We start from the raw sequence: 17,122 nt of genomic DNA, 5'->3' as shown, positions 1-17,122 counted from the left end.
TTTATCCGGGGGTGAGAGTTAAACACCGAGTTATTTGAATCAAAAAACAAATCATACTATACAAAACGTCAGACACGTAGCTAACACAAATAAGTGTTTAAAAAAGAACACTTCAGATCTTTTAAAAAAATTAATTTAGAGTAATGGCAATCGGTGTTTCGGTAACTTTAGAATCATCAACAGCAAAACTTCGTTCACTAAAAAAATTAGAGTATTATTAAAAAGGTTTACAACCGATAACTCACATCTCTACGTTATTACATCTGTACAAGGAATAATAATAAAAGCATTAAAGCAATAAAATGTTAAAAATTGTATTAAAATGTTAAATAAATGCTAAATAAATATTAAATAAAAATTAAAAAAAAAAAAAAATATTTTTAAAAATGTTTTTATTAGTGCAGCAAAATTAAAAAAAAAAAAAATTTAAACGTGTAACTTAAGAATAACGGAAAGTAAATACGACCTCTGATATAGTATTGCAATCTTTAAAAAAATGTTAACTTACTATAAACAAATCAGTATCGAATTTAACAGAAGGATATTAGGGTAAATTAACCCACCTCATTTCAATCAAAATAGTAGTAGGATTACACCACTAAGAAATTTTAATGGTGGTGTTTAAAATAATAGCGTCGAAGAAAGACAGGAAAAGAAAAGTGAAGATTTTATTTTTTTCCTCCCTTTTTATTTAAAACTAAATATATTTTAAAAAGCACTTTTGAATGTTGCTTTTTAAAAATTTTTTAAAAAACAATATCGTTAATATGAAATACAAACCTAATGTGTAATTTCCCTGCAGTCCATTTTAAAGAAGATCCGGTTGCAGGTTTTTCATGTGTATACAAGCAATCACGATTCTTGCACAAGTTTCCGTAACGACAAGGCTTAGAATAAAATAAATAAAATATGTCGAGTTAATAGTTATCCTATCAAATATAATTTAACTATTCAAGTATATGGCTACTGTAAATAACCATATGCAGGGGCTTTAGTATATATCAGTTGAGGATTTGGGCTACTACTACTACTAACACTACTACTGCTACGTTTACTTTAGTAAGTTACAAAAGTAGGTGCGTAGTAGTAGATATCAACTACTTTTCAGTAGTAACCAAGATGAGGGCGTGAATTTAGTCATTTTAGATAAAAAGATTTCAACAGGACAGTTTTATAACTTTTATTTTCTAACTACTTTTCACTATTAAGTTTTTTGTAGAACAAATAAGTTCTACAAAAACTGAAATGCGTCAGTTCTACAAAAACTGAAATGCGTCAGTTCTACAAAAAACTTATTAGTGAACTAATTAGTAAGAGATTTTAAATAATGTATTAAATAATCAGTAAAAAAAAACTGAATACTTTGCGGTTAAAAATTGTCATCATTCTTGACTGAGGACACTGTGAAGACTTTAATAATATCTAGGTGTCTTAGCAACAATTGCACCAATATCAGAAACTAAATTTGACTTGTTTCATCATAATCGACTTCCTCTTCAGTTACATCATTAAATATATCATAGTTCATCTTTTTATTTACAAAGAGGTTTACAAAGTATAACACAAACAAAAAGATGGGTTGCTTGTGCAAGGCAGGCATTGTAAATGGAACCAATCTCTATTCCACATTTCATCATTACATTGGCACTACCCAACTTAAATTTAGACAATGTTAACTTAACGAATTGAAAAAATTTTCAGTATTCATGTTTCCATAGACACAAATAACAAATATAGTCAATTTTAGACCTAGCTTTAACACACGCCCAAACCGTAATAATTTTACCATACTCTGTCATAAATTGATCCCTGACATTTTGTGGACTTTTTGAAAAGGTGTAATTATCTAATTTAAATGTTCTTCTAAACAAAATACTGTTTGCAATTTGATTGAACTTAAGTAATCAATTGCAATTTGCTTATCACCTCACCAAGAGGTTTAAAGCCTTGCTTAAAGAAAGCATCAATCCAAGAACTTTTTGGTGTTGCTTGATTTTTTAGTCTTGTGACAAAATTTAGCCTTTTTAATTTAGGTTCTTTCGCTTTGTTTGATGGTGATAGGCTTTTTATTCCACATGCTTTCAAAACTACTTAACACATTTTGCACTTATGTATGCAGTATTTTCTGTTTTATTATATATGCAGTATTTTCTGTTTGCTCTACAAAAAATATTGCTAAACATGTGCTTTTCTTTAAAATTTATTTTTTCTGTTAAATATAATGGTGTTAATAATAACTATATGACAAACAATTATGTCACATAATAACTATATGTTTAAAAAGAAATATAAAACAATGTTTAAAATAAACCATTTGTCTTGTTAATGCTACCAAAGCCCCAGGAAAGGGAGTGATTCCATACTTTTTTTTGTCTCTTTAATATCTAAATGTTCCTTTTTTTTTCTTTTTACCTTTTATTTTTTATCACCCTTATGATCATATAATTCTGTGTATAATTATTTATTTAATTAAAGTTGTGAAAATATTAAAAAATGTATTAAAAGTCATTTCTTATATTAATAAAATTCTTTACGCAGACAGTTGTGCTCCACAAAATAAAAATTCAATAATGAGTTTAGCATTACTTAACTTTTTAAAGTCAAAAGACAGTAGTAACATTGAAATTATAGAACAGAAATTTTCTAAGCCAGGACATGGTAACTTACAAGAGATTGATACAATACAGAGCATTATAGAGCGTTACATTAAACAAATTTAGAAATATACAGTTCAATTGATCTGATTAAAAGCATTAAAAAACATGCCTACAAAGTCAAATAATTTCAAAAATACTGCAGATGGTTCTAACAGATTTTCTAGACTATCAGCAACTTTTCTTTTTTCTAAAATTCTTTACACAAAAATAAAACAAGAGTATAACTTTTAAACATCTTTCAATAAGGACTTGAAACTTTATAGAAATGGGTATGTACAATAAAAAAATCTATTGAATTAATGCAACTGCCAAAAAAATAAAAAGGGTCTAAAAAGTTTTTTGTTTAATCCTGTTTTCATTTTATGTTTAATATAAAACTTAATATAATTGAAGATTTTGCACTCAGTGCAATTTTGTTCAATGTCTAAATAAAATATATACAAAGATGTACAAATATATACAAATATATCTCCAATTTTAGATCAAAAGACTTTAAGTATCATTTTATAATCAATTTTAAAGTAAAGATAATATATTAAAACAACCTAACTAAATATAAATAAAATACGAGAGCAGTAATACTCTCACAAACTTTTACAGTGTTTTACCAACAATATGTAAATTAGACCGTTGAACAAACCAATTCTCAGGTTAATTAAAATTAAACTAAAAAGTAATAATAAAGTGCACCTTTAAGCGAAAATTGTTTTTTAATTAAATAATATTCAAAACGACACACATACATGTGGTTTTCTATATTTCATTTCCATGTGACTTATTACGAAAAGTTTTTCCATAATAAGTTGCTTCAAAACTATTACTAAAAAGCAAGACCAAAGTATAATTTTTTTATTCTTTTAATTAAAAAATTGCCTGCCTAAAATCTAAAACCCTACATATCAATTGATATATGTATACCTAACTGCACCTAAGGCTATATCAGTCAATATATGCAATTACTCTTAGGTACTTAATACATAAGAGGGGACATTTATTAACTTTTTGAAATTCCCCTCTCCCCAAACTTATTAAGACCTCATTAACCCCCTTCTATTAAAAACAACATCTCAAAACTAAGGAGAAAAAAAAAAATAAAAAATATATATCAGTCACTGATAAGAATAAAAACTTCAAGTGTAATCAGGTTTTAAAAATAGTTGACCTTTAAAAACCCCATAAATTTTGATTTGTCAAAAATTAAGTTTTTGTTCCTTTCTCACCAAAGTATAAAACTTTTTATAACAAATCCTATTGAAATTATGATGAAACAGCATTTTAAAAATGTGCATTTTACCGCTAGCCACACTAGAATTAAATAGTTTTATTCCTGTTCTGTAAAAAAATTTCCACCTACCCTTTTATAATGACCCTAAAATTCCCATCACTCCCTTCTTGTATTAAACATGTGAGATGTTTTTAACATTTTAATGACAGTTAGAACTCATTTAAAAGTAAAGTGAGTATAATTGTCATATTAAGAGAACTTCTTCACCAGTCTCTTTAACATAATATTCAAAAAACACACATTAACATAATGTATATCATATACAATATATAACACATATAAATTTTAACTACGCATACCATTGGAATAGGATGTTTAAATGAACAGTCTGATTTGGAGCAATTTAAACCAAAGTTACAAATTTGTTGTGATCCTAAAAGAGACAACTAAATTAGTTTTTTTTCTCCTTTTATTTCTATATCTTATAATCTATATATCTCATATAAAAGTCTTAATAAAATCTTATATAGCAAATTTAAAATACTTTTCACTTTTTTTTTTAACTTAAAAGTTTTTCTACAAGTTTATTTAAAAGATATTATTCTAAATATTTAGTGGCTTTTCAATAAACTTGTATATTATAGATTATTATCAAAAATAATCTTCTCTGTGTAATTAATAATCACATCAATATTAATTATCATTTCAAATTGATTATTTTTTAACACTTAATTTAAATGACTTTAAATTAAATATGATTACTTAAACAAAAGAAACATTGAAGGTTATATTAACATTATAATATCTTATGCTATTGCGTATTAACTATTATTATTGTTTAATAATTATTATATTATTATTTTTATTTAATAATTATACTATTATTAAATATTTTTGCATCAATGATGTATCAGTATTAATTTAAGTCAATTTAAAAAGTCAATTCTAATTTATGTTAAACTGGAATGCCGCAGTTGAGTGTTTTAGGCTAGACACTCTTTTAATCAATAAATAAGATTTTATGGATTTGAAACTTAAAAAAAAATGTCGCATCACTTAGCTGAATACCCTCCTCCCCCTGTAACAAATCATCACAAAATTGCAACCCCCCTCCCATTGCATGACATAATTTGAGGACAACCCCTTATAGTATATATAATGGTTAATTAATCTCATCTTATCATAATATATAACAAAAGATCTTCTGGTCTGTTTTTAATTGAGCTTACACTTCAAATTTTTTCCTTGAAATATATTTTTTAACACAAAAAAGTATACTTTGTTTAGGAAAAAATTTTTGATTACAAATTTGTTTTTCAAGAACATATACAAAAAAAAATCTGCATAATTTATGCATTAAATTAAAATTTAAAACATGATCAGAAAGAAAAGAGGTCACTAAGAATTAAACTGTATTAGGATACTCTATATCCAAAAATACTAACAAACACTTTTGTGTTTGTTAGTATTTTTGGATATAGAGTATCCTAATAAAGTTATTAATAGAATTATTATTGTGGTTAGTATTTCAAAATACAAACCACAATAATAATTCTTAGAAAATAACTTTACATTTACCACTTTATCAATCACTTAAACAATTGTGATTAGTCACGCAGCTGCATGCATAACTCTTAAAAATGCTTCTACTTAACAGACAAGGCTAAGGCAAGAATTGTTGGATTTTATTCACTTCCCCATTCAACACAGTTATTGCATTGACTTGGACAATACAACCAACAACTGCTATCACATTCTTTTATCAATTATCTTTTTTTGCTTAGTCAAGATTAGCTTGTAACATGTTTATACCAGGGTTTACATAGCATTAATTTTTGCTTGTGTCATTTTTATTCAAAACAATTTTATTTATGATACAAGAACACAACAATTAATGATAATAAATTACAACTATTATTTTTATATGAACATGATGCCAACTTTTTTTACAATTTTATTTTTAATGCTATTGCTAGCCAACAACGCCACGAAAGTAAAATCTTACCATGACTAAGGTCAATTTAAAGTTGTGTTTGTGTTCAAATACAAAATGTTTTTTTGTACAAAAAGTAAAACACATTTTTTGTTTTAGTTTTGTTCCTTTGTTTTTGATTGTTTTTTAAGCATGTCACAGTATATTTGCAAAATTTCTGTTGCACATAAAACATGTAACATAAATTAGTATGATAGTGAAAGAGTATGGTAATTAAGTAAATAGTGAAATATTTATATTACTTTTATTAATAATATTCTGATAGTGAACTAGTGCGACAGTGAACTAGTATGATAGTGTATGGTACTTAAATAAATATTAAAATATTTTGATCAAAATCCTAATGTTGCAAATTTTTTTTTCTAAAAAAAAAAAACAAAAAACATACTTATATATTTTTAAATTTACCCCCCAAAAGCCAAAAAGGCCTTGTATAGTGGTAGAGGCAACTTTTGTTGTGGTTACAACCCTTTCTCAATTCTATAATTACTTAACACACACCTTGAAGTTAAGCGCAGTACTACCAGGAACGTGGTGGGGATTAAACTCTGAACTTCTTGCTTATGAGGCGAGCGCTGTACCACTGTGCCACTACCACATGTATACATTGTATTTTTATTTAAACTGTATATGTAAATGTTTTGGATTTTAATTTTTTTTTAATCTGCTATCTCACCTGGCATTAAAGGCAAAGACTTTGAGTGCATATATTGACAATCTGCAACATTGCATCTAAAATATACATAAAGATTAAAGTTTGAAAAAAAACTGATAAAAAAATTTCAAAATGTTAAGTTTAATTCATTTAAACCTATATATTTTTCATGAACTTTATGTGTTGATTTAATCATAACTTATATAAAGCCACAATTAAAGTAAGGAAATATTAAAAAAAAACTAGTGTCATAAAAAAAGCATAAAAAAATAATTTTCAGTTTCAAAGATTCCCATTTTTTTATTTATTATAAATAAAACATAAATGTTATTAAAATGTTAATGTAAGAATCATAAAGAATTACCTCTCACCAAATTTACATATTGGATGGACGTACAAACATCTATCGCCAAATGAACATTTTGGAAATGCTCTATATAAATCAAAGACATTAAAATTTTACAATAATTTAAAAAACTTTTTATTTTTTTTAAGTAATTAAGATATTTAGGGTAGGGAGGGATAACCTGAGCCTTTTTTTAATAGTGAATTTCATAACAAAAATAAAAAAAAAATTAATAATTTTTTAAGTTGTTTACATCACTTTAGTCATGGTTAATAGACTGACATTACATCATTTAGTGAAGTATGCTTAACTCAGAACTAGCTAAATCTTTTTAACTCAGAACTAGCTGAATCTTTTAATGGTGTTCCACAAGGCTCTTTTTTAGGATCATTAATTTTTCTTTTTTTTTTGTCAATGATTTAAATGTTTCACTTAAATTTCTACTGTGTATCACTATGTGAATGACACCAACTTGATCCTAATTAAGTAACCACTTAAAAAACATAATAAAAATATAAATCAAGATCTAGCGAATATTGTTCAATGACTCTGTTCTAATAAATTATCCCTTAACTCTAAAAAACAGAATTTATTATATTTAAACCTGTTCAAACAAAAATAAATAAGCAATTAAATTTCAGATAAAGTAGGCAGAAAATAAATCCAGTTAACTCTATTAAATATCTAGGAATCAAAATAGATTCTAATTTATCTTTTGCATTGCATCTTCAAGACTTAGCATTGAAATAAAACAGAGCAAATGGCATGTTACCTAAAATCTGTCATTATGCTAATCATGAAATGTTGCTTAACATATATCATGCTATTTTCACTCTTATCTCAGATTAGTTTGCTTGGAAACAATTTAAGCAGCTTGCAAGACTAACTCATCTCCAAAATAAAGCTCTAAAGCTAATTTTTTTCCAACAGACTAACTCAAACTGTAGCATATTCTATTTTTTATCTAAAATCCTTAAATTGTGTGACCTTCTTTGTTTTTTGCCTATTTGTTTGGAACCAAAGTCACAATAACCTAAGCTCTTACATTTATCAACTTTTTTAATTATAGGGAAAATTGTAACTATATTCCAAGATCTGCTTGCAACTTTAAGTTATCTGTACCAAAATATGGAACTGTTTATTACAGCTATGAATTCATAGAACAAAAAGCATAAAAACATGGAACAATCTCCCTTCCCAACTAAAACCTCTTAAATCATTCTCAAAATTCAAAACTTCTCTTTAACTATTATTTAGAAAAAATATTGCTTATAAATCTTATACCTTTCTTCAATTTATTATTTATAACCCTAACTCTGAGCTTCTATTCATCTAATATTCTTTCTCTTTTCTGTTCTTTTATATTATTAGTTTTAATATCTTTTGTTAAATTTATTATTTTAATCATTCTTAAACTCAAAAATGAATACTAAATGAATACGAATGAAATATTTCCATCACTATTGATATTATTGTTATTACTACTATCTACTTTTTATCATTACAAATATTCTTATTCTTACTGTTGTTAATATTGTTATAATTATTTTTATACTACTGTTTTTGTTATATTATTATTATTTTGTTATTATTATTGATGTTATTAATTTTATTGTTATTATTAATACTATTATTATTATTATAGTATAGTATATGCATTTTATAATCTTTACTATTACTTTTAACTGCTGTTATTTCTACTATTATTTTCATCTACTTCTACTTGTATTACAATTATTAATATTATCATTTTATTATTATTGAATTTTACAGATGTTTTATTATATGATGAAGTTGTTTCTAAAAATTTGAAGCTCAATTGAAAATTAAGTTGAAATCAATTGAAAGACAAAAAGTTTTTTTTCATATATAGAGATGATTATATCGCCATCTTTTCATTTGCATAAAAGAAAATAATGCGCAATGCTTTAAATCTGCTACACTGCATTAACTATTAGTTTCAATGAAAAATAAAACATTATTACATCTTCAATGACCATTTAAATTAATCCAGAGTCAAAAACATAACTGTAGCAATCATCTAAATGAATCCATAGAGTCCAAAACAAGGCTTTTATATTTACTCTTTTGTTTTAAAAGAATTATTAAATTAGTTATTGTTTTAAAATTCATAACTGCACAATATATATTGACACATGACATCACTTGACTATGTTGTAAAATCTAAACAAAATATAAATTTTTTGGTCTCTAAGAAATTACCAAGCAATCTAAAAAGCTAATCAAAAAAATATGGTGTTGCTCAAAGTTGGGAGGAGTTAGGGTGTTTGGCTTTCCTGTGGTGAGGTTGCTAGTCACTCTCTATCAGGCTTTCTGAAACATTGGTAAATGGATTGTAGCTATGATGATGGAGTTTCACTTACAGTCCACTACATAATTTTAAATTCAAATTAGACCTAATTACCAAGCAAACATTTATTTAAATTTGTTTATGATTAACTTTTTTAAATAAAAGTCATTCTTCAGAAAAGTTGATTTATATCAAATAGACTCACATTGCTCCACCCTAAACCCTAAACAGAACAACTTAAACTAAAAGCTTGTGAAATCAAAATCAGATAACAAATCTGTCAAACATAAATAATAGTAAAATGTGAAATGTTTAAAAAGCAGAACATATTATTTAAAAATCTTCAATTAAGAAAATTTATTTTTATTAAATGTTTACAAAAAGGAATGAAAAACAAAACAATCAAGATCAAATCAAATATGTGAAAATAAATTAGTATCAATTGTTATAAAAAAAATAAAATCTAATAAAAGTTAAAAATCATTTGTATCAAAAATCAAGTATTATTAACTTGCAAGTTAAACAATGTACTTACTTGCAAGGTATACTAGGATGTACATATTTGCAAAAACTATTTTTACAAGAAGGCCAGTACACACAGCGTTCCTGTATTGTACGATTTTTTTGTTCAGGAAAAGAAGATTCTTCTACAGTAACTTTAACATTTGTTGCTATTCAAGGAAAAGAAGTCATAAATTCGTTTTTTTAAACTATTTTTAAAAATTCTCAAAAGTTCAGATTGGAATATTGTGAAAGAAATAATGTAGAGAAAGTTATATTATCATTTTATTAAAAAACAAAATAAAAATACATCAGGTATTTTAGAATTGCTAGTTAAAAAACATTACATTTTATTTCACTAATTTGAAAACCTCTACATAACATATATATATATTAATATATATATATATATATATATATATATATATATATATATATATATATATATATATATATATATAATATATATATATATATATATATATATATATATATATATATATATGTATATATATATATATATATATATAAATATATATATATATATATATTTATATATACACATATATTTACATATACATATATATCTACATATATATACAGCCCTTGGAATTAGGGTCGGCATTCAGCAATGCCGAATTAAATATGTTTGAGGTCAGCAAAAAATTGATAATTTTACCATAAAACATAGAAACAAGGTCAGCATAAGCTGAAATTAGGGTTTGGCATTGCTGAATGCTGACCCTAATTCAGAGGATTATATATATATATATATATATATATATATATATATATATATATATATATATATATATATATATATATATATATATATATATATATATATATATATATATACACACATACAAAAATATCAGAAAACAGTTTCTTTTAAAACTAATTTATTTTATCATTAATTTTATTTTTGATTTATTATTACCAATAATCAAAATTTTGATTATTAATACCAATAATAATAGTAAACATTAAAAATACTTTTAACTGTTAAAGTTCAAATATAATTTTTACTATTAACATAACTTTTTGAATGGCTTCATTTTTTATTCAAGTTTAAAAATGGAAAATCGAGTTTAATTTTGACATATTGACCATCATTAAGATTAATCTTTTTAATTCTAGCAGAGCAAATATTTTACCTTTTTTTTATGTAGGTTCCAGGCTGGTTGATATTTGGCAATTTCAATTTATTTTTGATGTCATTAGAGATCTTAAACTTGAGCTAGATTTAAAAACCTGCTGAAACTTGAAACCTGCTTTTTGGAATATTTCTCTAAGTTTTAATGAAACAACTTGTAGTCATGGTAACATAAAATACACAAAAATTAAAGTTAGATGGGATTTTATTCTTATTCTGTTTTTTTTTGTTTGTTCAAATTAACATGTTCCTTTGCTTTTCCATTATTTATTTACACATTTTCAATGAACACATTGACTAAAAACTTATTCAGAATTTTACAGATTGAGTAATTTGAGATAGTGATTTTTTTGTTTTGTTTTGTTATTCACCTCCTCGAGGCCGAGAAGGCCACTACAGATGAGGAGGCTACTTAATAGTGGTTATAACCTTCTCTCAACTCTATAACTCCAAAATACGAACCTTGACGAACAAGACCGCTGCGCGGAGAAACAAGTTGAGCGCAGTACTACCAGGGACATGGTGGGGATCGAACTCGGAACCTCTCGCTTATGAAGCGAGCGCTTTACTACTGCACCACTACTGCATTTTTTGCATGATTTGAGTGCAGTTTTATTTTTACTTTAGTGATTGTCTTTTTTCGACCTACATTATACTCATATTTTTTTTCGACCTACTTTGTACTCTTTTTTTTTTTTGACCTACTTTGTACTCATATTTTTTTTCGACCTTCTTTGTACTCATATTTTTGTCATTTTGTTATATCTAAATATTATTATACCAAAAAAGTTAAGTGCTTTTGACTAGTTTTTAATTTTAATTGTATAAAACTTAATATAAATTGCGTATAAAACATTTAATATATTATTATTATTTATTTCTTGCGAGAAAAAAAACTTGCAACATTAGCATTTTGACCAAAATATATCACTATTTATTTAATTACCATTTACTATTTACTATCACACTAGTTCAATATCAAAATATTGTAAATATAATATTTATATGTAATATATTACAATATAGTATGTAACACAAATATTTCACTATTTATTTATCATACTAGTTCACTATTAATTTATATACCATGTTTTATTACGTATATCTTTAAATTTTGAGCATGATTGAGGTTTCCTAAACTGAATCAAATATTTAAGCAAATTAGTTTCAAGGTATTTTAAACCATCAACATCCTTCAAAAGATGTTGGTGGTTTAAAAATGGAACTAACTTGATTATGATTAGGAAAATTAGTTAATCAAATTAGTTAATTTAAAATCTCATGGTTTATGAGCTTTTCAACATTCATAGTACTACTTTGTATTCCTATTTAAAAAATATTGTTTTTTAAGTCCGAAAAAATGATCTTACTTTAACTGCTTAACTGGAAAAACAAATATATAGTAACATATTTTTTAAAATTTCTTTAAAAGCTTTCCTTTGTTATATTTTGTTAAATTATTTATTTTTTTGCCGATTCTCCTAAAATGTTTAAATCGCCTTAAATTATTTAAATCACCTGCATTCTCAATTTATACTAATAATTCTTTTGATTTGATGAACATTTTCCCATGGTTATTTGTTGAACTTTTTTAATTTAATCTAGTCTTTTCAAACCAATAAATGTAAGATTAATTGGTTTCTTAATTAGGTATACAGCATAAATAAAAAGCATTTGCTCAGCATAAAATTTTTTACAATAAATATATTTATCGGAAAAAACAAGAGTATTAAAAATAGAAAATTAAACTAACAAAAATGCAGCCATACAACCAACACTGTCAATAGTCACATTTATATTTATACTGTAACATTTAAAAATATATAGTAAAATTTAACTGATGATGCTAGTATCTATTTCTAAATTAAAATAAAAAATTGTTGAGAAGAACTGCATTTTCTGATATTTTTACAATAATATATACACATGTATGTGTGCATGTGTCTATATAGCACTAATACTGAAGAGTAAAATATTGCTCCACCAAAGATTAGCATAACAATAAAACTTACTTTCACTAGAATTAACTAATGATGGAGCTGCATTTGATGTAATGGGTTCTTTGGTATCACAAGAATATTTCATATTAGGGATATTAGTATCTATTGTCTCTTTAACTTCATTTAAGGTATTTGTTTCAACAGTGGGCGAAGGAGGTACAACAAGGTGCAATGTAGGTAACAAACAAAAATTGTTTAATGGACTAGAAACATTATCTATGATTGGAATTTTAGGTTGAAAATGAGGATTAATAAATGTTTTGTGTTTGGTTTTTTCTATAAGCATTTTGGTATCCAAGTTCTGCACTTGTTTTAAAGACTTACGCAGAAGCTTTTGTGCTTTAAGTTTCTGTTCTGCTAGTTCTAATTCTAGCTCTACACTATCAGATAATTTTCTTCTTCGGTTATATGAATGTCTAGATTCACGATGTTTTCTTTTATTGCGCTCAAGCTGTTCACTTTCTTTGTCTTTTTTCTTCATAATTTCCTCGAACTCCTCATCACTCTGTGTAAAACTGGAACTTTCTTTTCTATCTCTGGATTCTTTTTGATGCTGCCTAGAATGATGCTTAGGAGAAGATTCAGTATTACCTGACAAATGCCTGCTGACATCAATACCATCTAATGTTACAATGAACTCATGCTTTACTCTCCTAAAAAATAATGTTAATTTGTTAATAACTTAATAATGTCTTTGTTTTGGTTTCTTTAAAAGTTGTTTTAAATTTTTTGAGCTTTTTATTATACTATTGTAAGATCTGTTGAAAAATGTTTGACATGTTCCACAAACCCAATTATTTCGTAATTTTAACAATTTACTTTAAAAAAAATTTTATTTTATAAATGCTTATTTAACTCTATTAAAAAGATTTCAATTGTTTATAAGAAATTAAGATTCATAATTAATCTGAAGAAAAAGACATAATCCACAGAAATTTTGATGTATATGTTAAATACTGAAAATGTGTTTTAAATACTGCTAACTTATATTATTAGCAATATAAATTAAAAATATTTAATGTACATACATCAACTGAAAATAAATTCTTTTTATTTACAATTAAAGTATATAATATCAACTATTATGATTTAACGCTCCAACCGAAACCATTAGTTGATATGTAAAGGTTTTGCTTTACTATACCTTATTTTTATATATTTTATATAAATAAATTTCATTTTGAGATATATATCAAAATAAAAATAGACATCTTGTACCTTTATGAAAAGTAGAATTAAAACTTTTTATAAAATTTCTAAATAAAAATTATTTTGTTTAAAAAAAAAAAATCTCTGCAAAAATGATATTAAAAAAAAAATTGCTTAAAAAAATAGTTAAAGATTAAATTGAGTGCAAAGAAAATGAAAGATATTTCCTAGAACTTTCTCTTTTAGCTCATATAAAACATATAATGCTTCATATGGAGCCAAAATAGAAAATTCTTAAAAATATCTTTACTTACTAAAGATGACAATAGAATAATTCTATATCAACACATCCAAGCCATGTGACCATATATTTCAGATTTGCTATGTTTATTCAGAAGTTTCAAGTTATGTAACTTCGAAAATATTTTATCTTATTTATAAATTTGTAAATAGCTATTTTTCTGGGGTGAAGAATCCATTAAAATGATGAGAGTACCTCTAATTATCAATTTAAATAAATTTTCGGTAATTTTTTATATAGCTAATTTTGATACACAAGAAACTCATTTGGCTTGATAACATCATTTATACCATTAATGTTATTTAATGATATTTCTTATAACATAAGGATTTTTATCTGCAAGCTAAAAGTTAAACAGCCATCCATCTATAAAATCATTTTAACAGAATTTTATATTTAGTTAAAACAAAAAAGTAGTTCAAAACTTTCTGATATTTTGCTTGAAATAAACCGCTGTTTAGTTAAATAAAAACTATTATCAGAAACAAAAAATAAACACCATAACATTACACTAATATATAAGAAATTTATCAAATTCATTACCTAATAAATAAAAAAAAAAGATAATTATCAAATTCATAATTGTTAAGTTGTTATAATGAAATGCGATAAACATTTTTAACATTACCAAATTGATTACAAATTGATTTTTAATATTAACAAATTTAATTAAATAAGCTTAAAGTAACAAAAACCATTTCTTTTAACATTAAAAAAAGATTCTGTTGCCATAGTTTTTAAGTTGCTTTCATTAAGTTAATTACTATTGATTTTTTTAAATTTAAGTTGTTGGTTTTACAATAAAAATAGGTTTCACATAATTCTGGAAAACAGTTAAATGATACTTGCCATAAATTAATTTACTGTAGAAAAACATTTTTTAAAGATTTAAAAATATTTGATTGTGAAGATGTCAAAGATGTCATGTTATGGTGAAGATATCAGAGATTTCATGTTATAGTAAAGATATCAGAAATGTTATGTTAGAGTGAAGATATCAGAGATTTCATGTTATAATGAAGATATCAGAGATTCATGTTATAGTGAAGATATCAAAGATGTTATGTTATAGTGAAGATATCAAAGATTTCATGTTATAGTGAAGATATCAAAGATGTTAGGTTATAGTGAAGATATCAGAGATGTTATGTTATAGTGAAGATATCAGAGATTTCATGTTATAGTGAAGATGTTTGAGATGTCACGTCATAGTAAAAAATGTCAAAGAAAAATTAAAGATTTAGAATAACAGATAACAAATTTTTAACAATCTTCCTTCACCAAAAGATTTTTAGTGTAAACTTCTGTAAACTGTAATTTAGTGGATAAGCATAAATAAACAAACAAAAAAACAACCAATTAATTGTTTATGAAGATTCATTGTAAATTCTGTTTAGAATAATAAAAACAAATTCAATAAGTTTTAAAAAGTTTAAAAACATACTGGTTTGGTTTTGTATTATATGCATAATATCAAAAATTGAAATAAGAACAAATAGTTTTCATGCTTATAGATAATCACTTAAAATAAATTGTACTTTTTCTTTTAGTTAGTAATGTAATAACAATAGTCATGACAAAACAATCGAGAAACTTAAATATCAATGAATCAGTCACGAGAAGCATTTAATGCTAATCTTAAAGTAATAAGTGTATTCCCTATAGAACTATCTGGCATTTTAAAACATCAATTATCTGTTGCTAAAGGTAAAGTTAAAAAAACAATGTCAAAATAGAAAGGGCATATTTCAAAATTATATGCTGTTAGCTGACCTGAAACATAAAAATCCTCCGATTAAATTCAGCTGTTAACATTTAAAACAGAGTCTTGGTCAAAAAATATGTTACATCATTACAACTTAAACATCCCTGAATACCAAGTTAAAAAAGCACAAAAATTAAAAGAGACAAAGGGGATATTTTCAGTTCCATGCACTTGAAAAGGAAACACACTTTCTGAAATAACATTAAATTCAACAGTATATACAAGGATGACAAATTTATAAGACAAATGTTTGGTAAGAAATATTATATAAGTACTTATCCTAAAGTGTGTTAGTCTTATAATTTATCAATACTTAAATAACCAATAATTAATAATAAAATTCTTAAAGAACTTTTTTAATAATTAATAATTAATAATAAAATTCTTAAAGAACATGTTTCTTTTAAAACTAAGTATCATCAATAAGTTATTGGGTTTTCTAAGTTTTGATTTTGAAGACCAAAATGGTGTATAACTGTTTGAGTATCAGAGACTCACTCAGTTTGCGTTTGTACATAAAAACGAAAAAGTATGGAAGGGTTTTAAGTGCTCATAAGGAGTCATACTAGTTTTAAATAAAACTTAAAAATAGTCATATTTCATACTTCTTTAAAGAAATAATCTCATAATAATATAAAATAATAATATGAAAAATCTCATACAAATATATATATATATATATATATATATATATATATATATATATATATATATATATATATATATATATAAATCTCATAATATTAATATATATAAATATAAAATTGATATATTGATAAGCTCATAATATTATTATGATTATTATACGAATTAAAAATATTTTATTAAAAGAAACTTAAACTTTTCAAATATTATATATACTTATACATTAAAACAAAAACAAATATATTGTTAACAAACTTTTTTTTTCTTTTTTCAACTGATTTATCTTTTGAAGTGTTTTCATTTTTGTGGTCTTCTGTTTTAGTATTTGTTACTTCACTTCTAGTTACATTGGTACCCTCGTCTTCAATTGACTCTTCAATATTTTCAGCAACAGCACTTCTTTTCCCTGCTCTTTTAA

General features: G+C 24.7%; 1 protein-coding gene across 2 annotated transcripts in view; it reads right to left on the bottom strand.

The window, feature by feature from the left end:
- Positions 1–17,122, bottom strand: part of LOC100203022 (uncharacterized protein DDB_G0287625) — a 71,965-nt gene continuing 54,843 nt past the window's right edge. Inside the window, exons 11-18 of one of the 2 annotated variants that reach the window (XM_065799321.1) lie at positions 16,960–17,115; positions 12,857–13,497; positions 9,723–9,858; positions 6,895–6,963; positions 6,552–6,607; positions 4,242–4,315; positions 781–887; positions 1–197 (exon numbers count right to left, since the gene is read on the bottom strand). In XM_065799321.1, the coding sequence (XP_065655393.1) occupies positions 131–197; positions 781–887; positions 4,242–4,315; positions 6,552–6,607; positions 6,895–6,963; positions 9,723–9,858; positions 12,857–13,497; positions 16,960–17,115 (1,306 nt within the window). In that variant the 3' untranslated portion in view covers positions 1–130. The remainder of the gene's footprint in view (positions 198–780; positions 888–4,241; positions 4,316–6,551; positions 6,608–6,894; positions 6,964–9,722; positions 9,859–12,856; positions 13,498–16,959; positions 17,116–17,122) is intronic. The other variant, XM_065799322.1, reaches the window with a different exon arrangement.

Source organism: Hydra vulgaris, chromosome 06 (genome assembly GCF_038396675.1).
Source record: "Hydra vulgaris chromosome 06, alternate assembly HydraT2T_AEP".
NCBI lineage: Eukaryota > Metazoa > Cnidaria > Hydrozoa > Anthoathecata > Hydridae > Hydra > Hydra vulgaris.
Note: the sequence above shows the minus strand (reverse complement) of the source record. Positions and strands in the feature narration are given on the sequence as shown.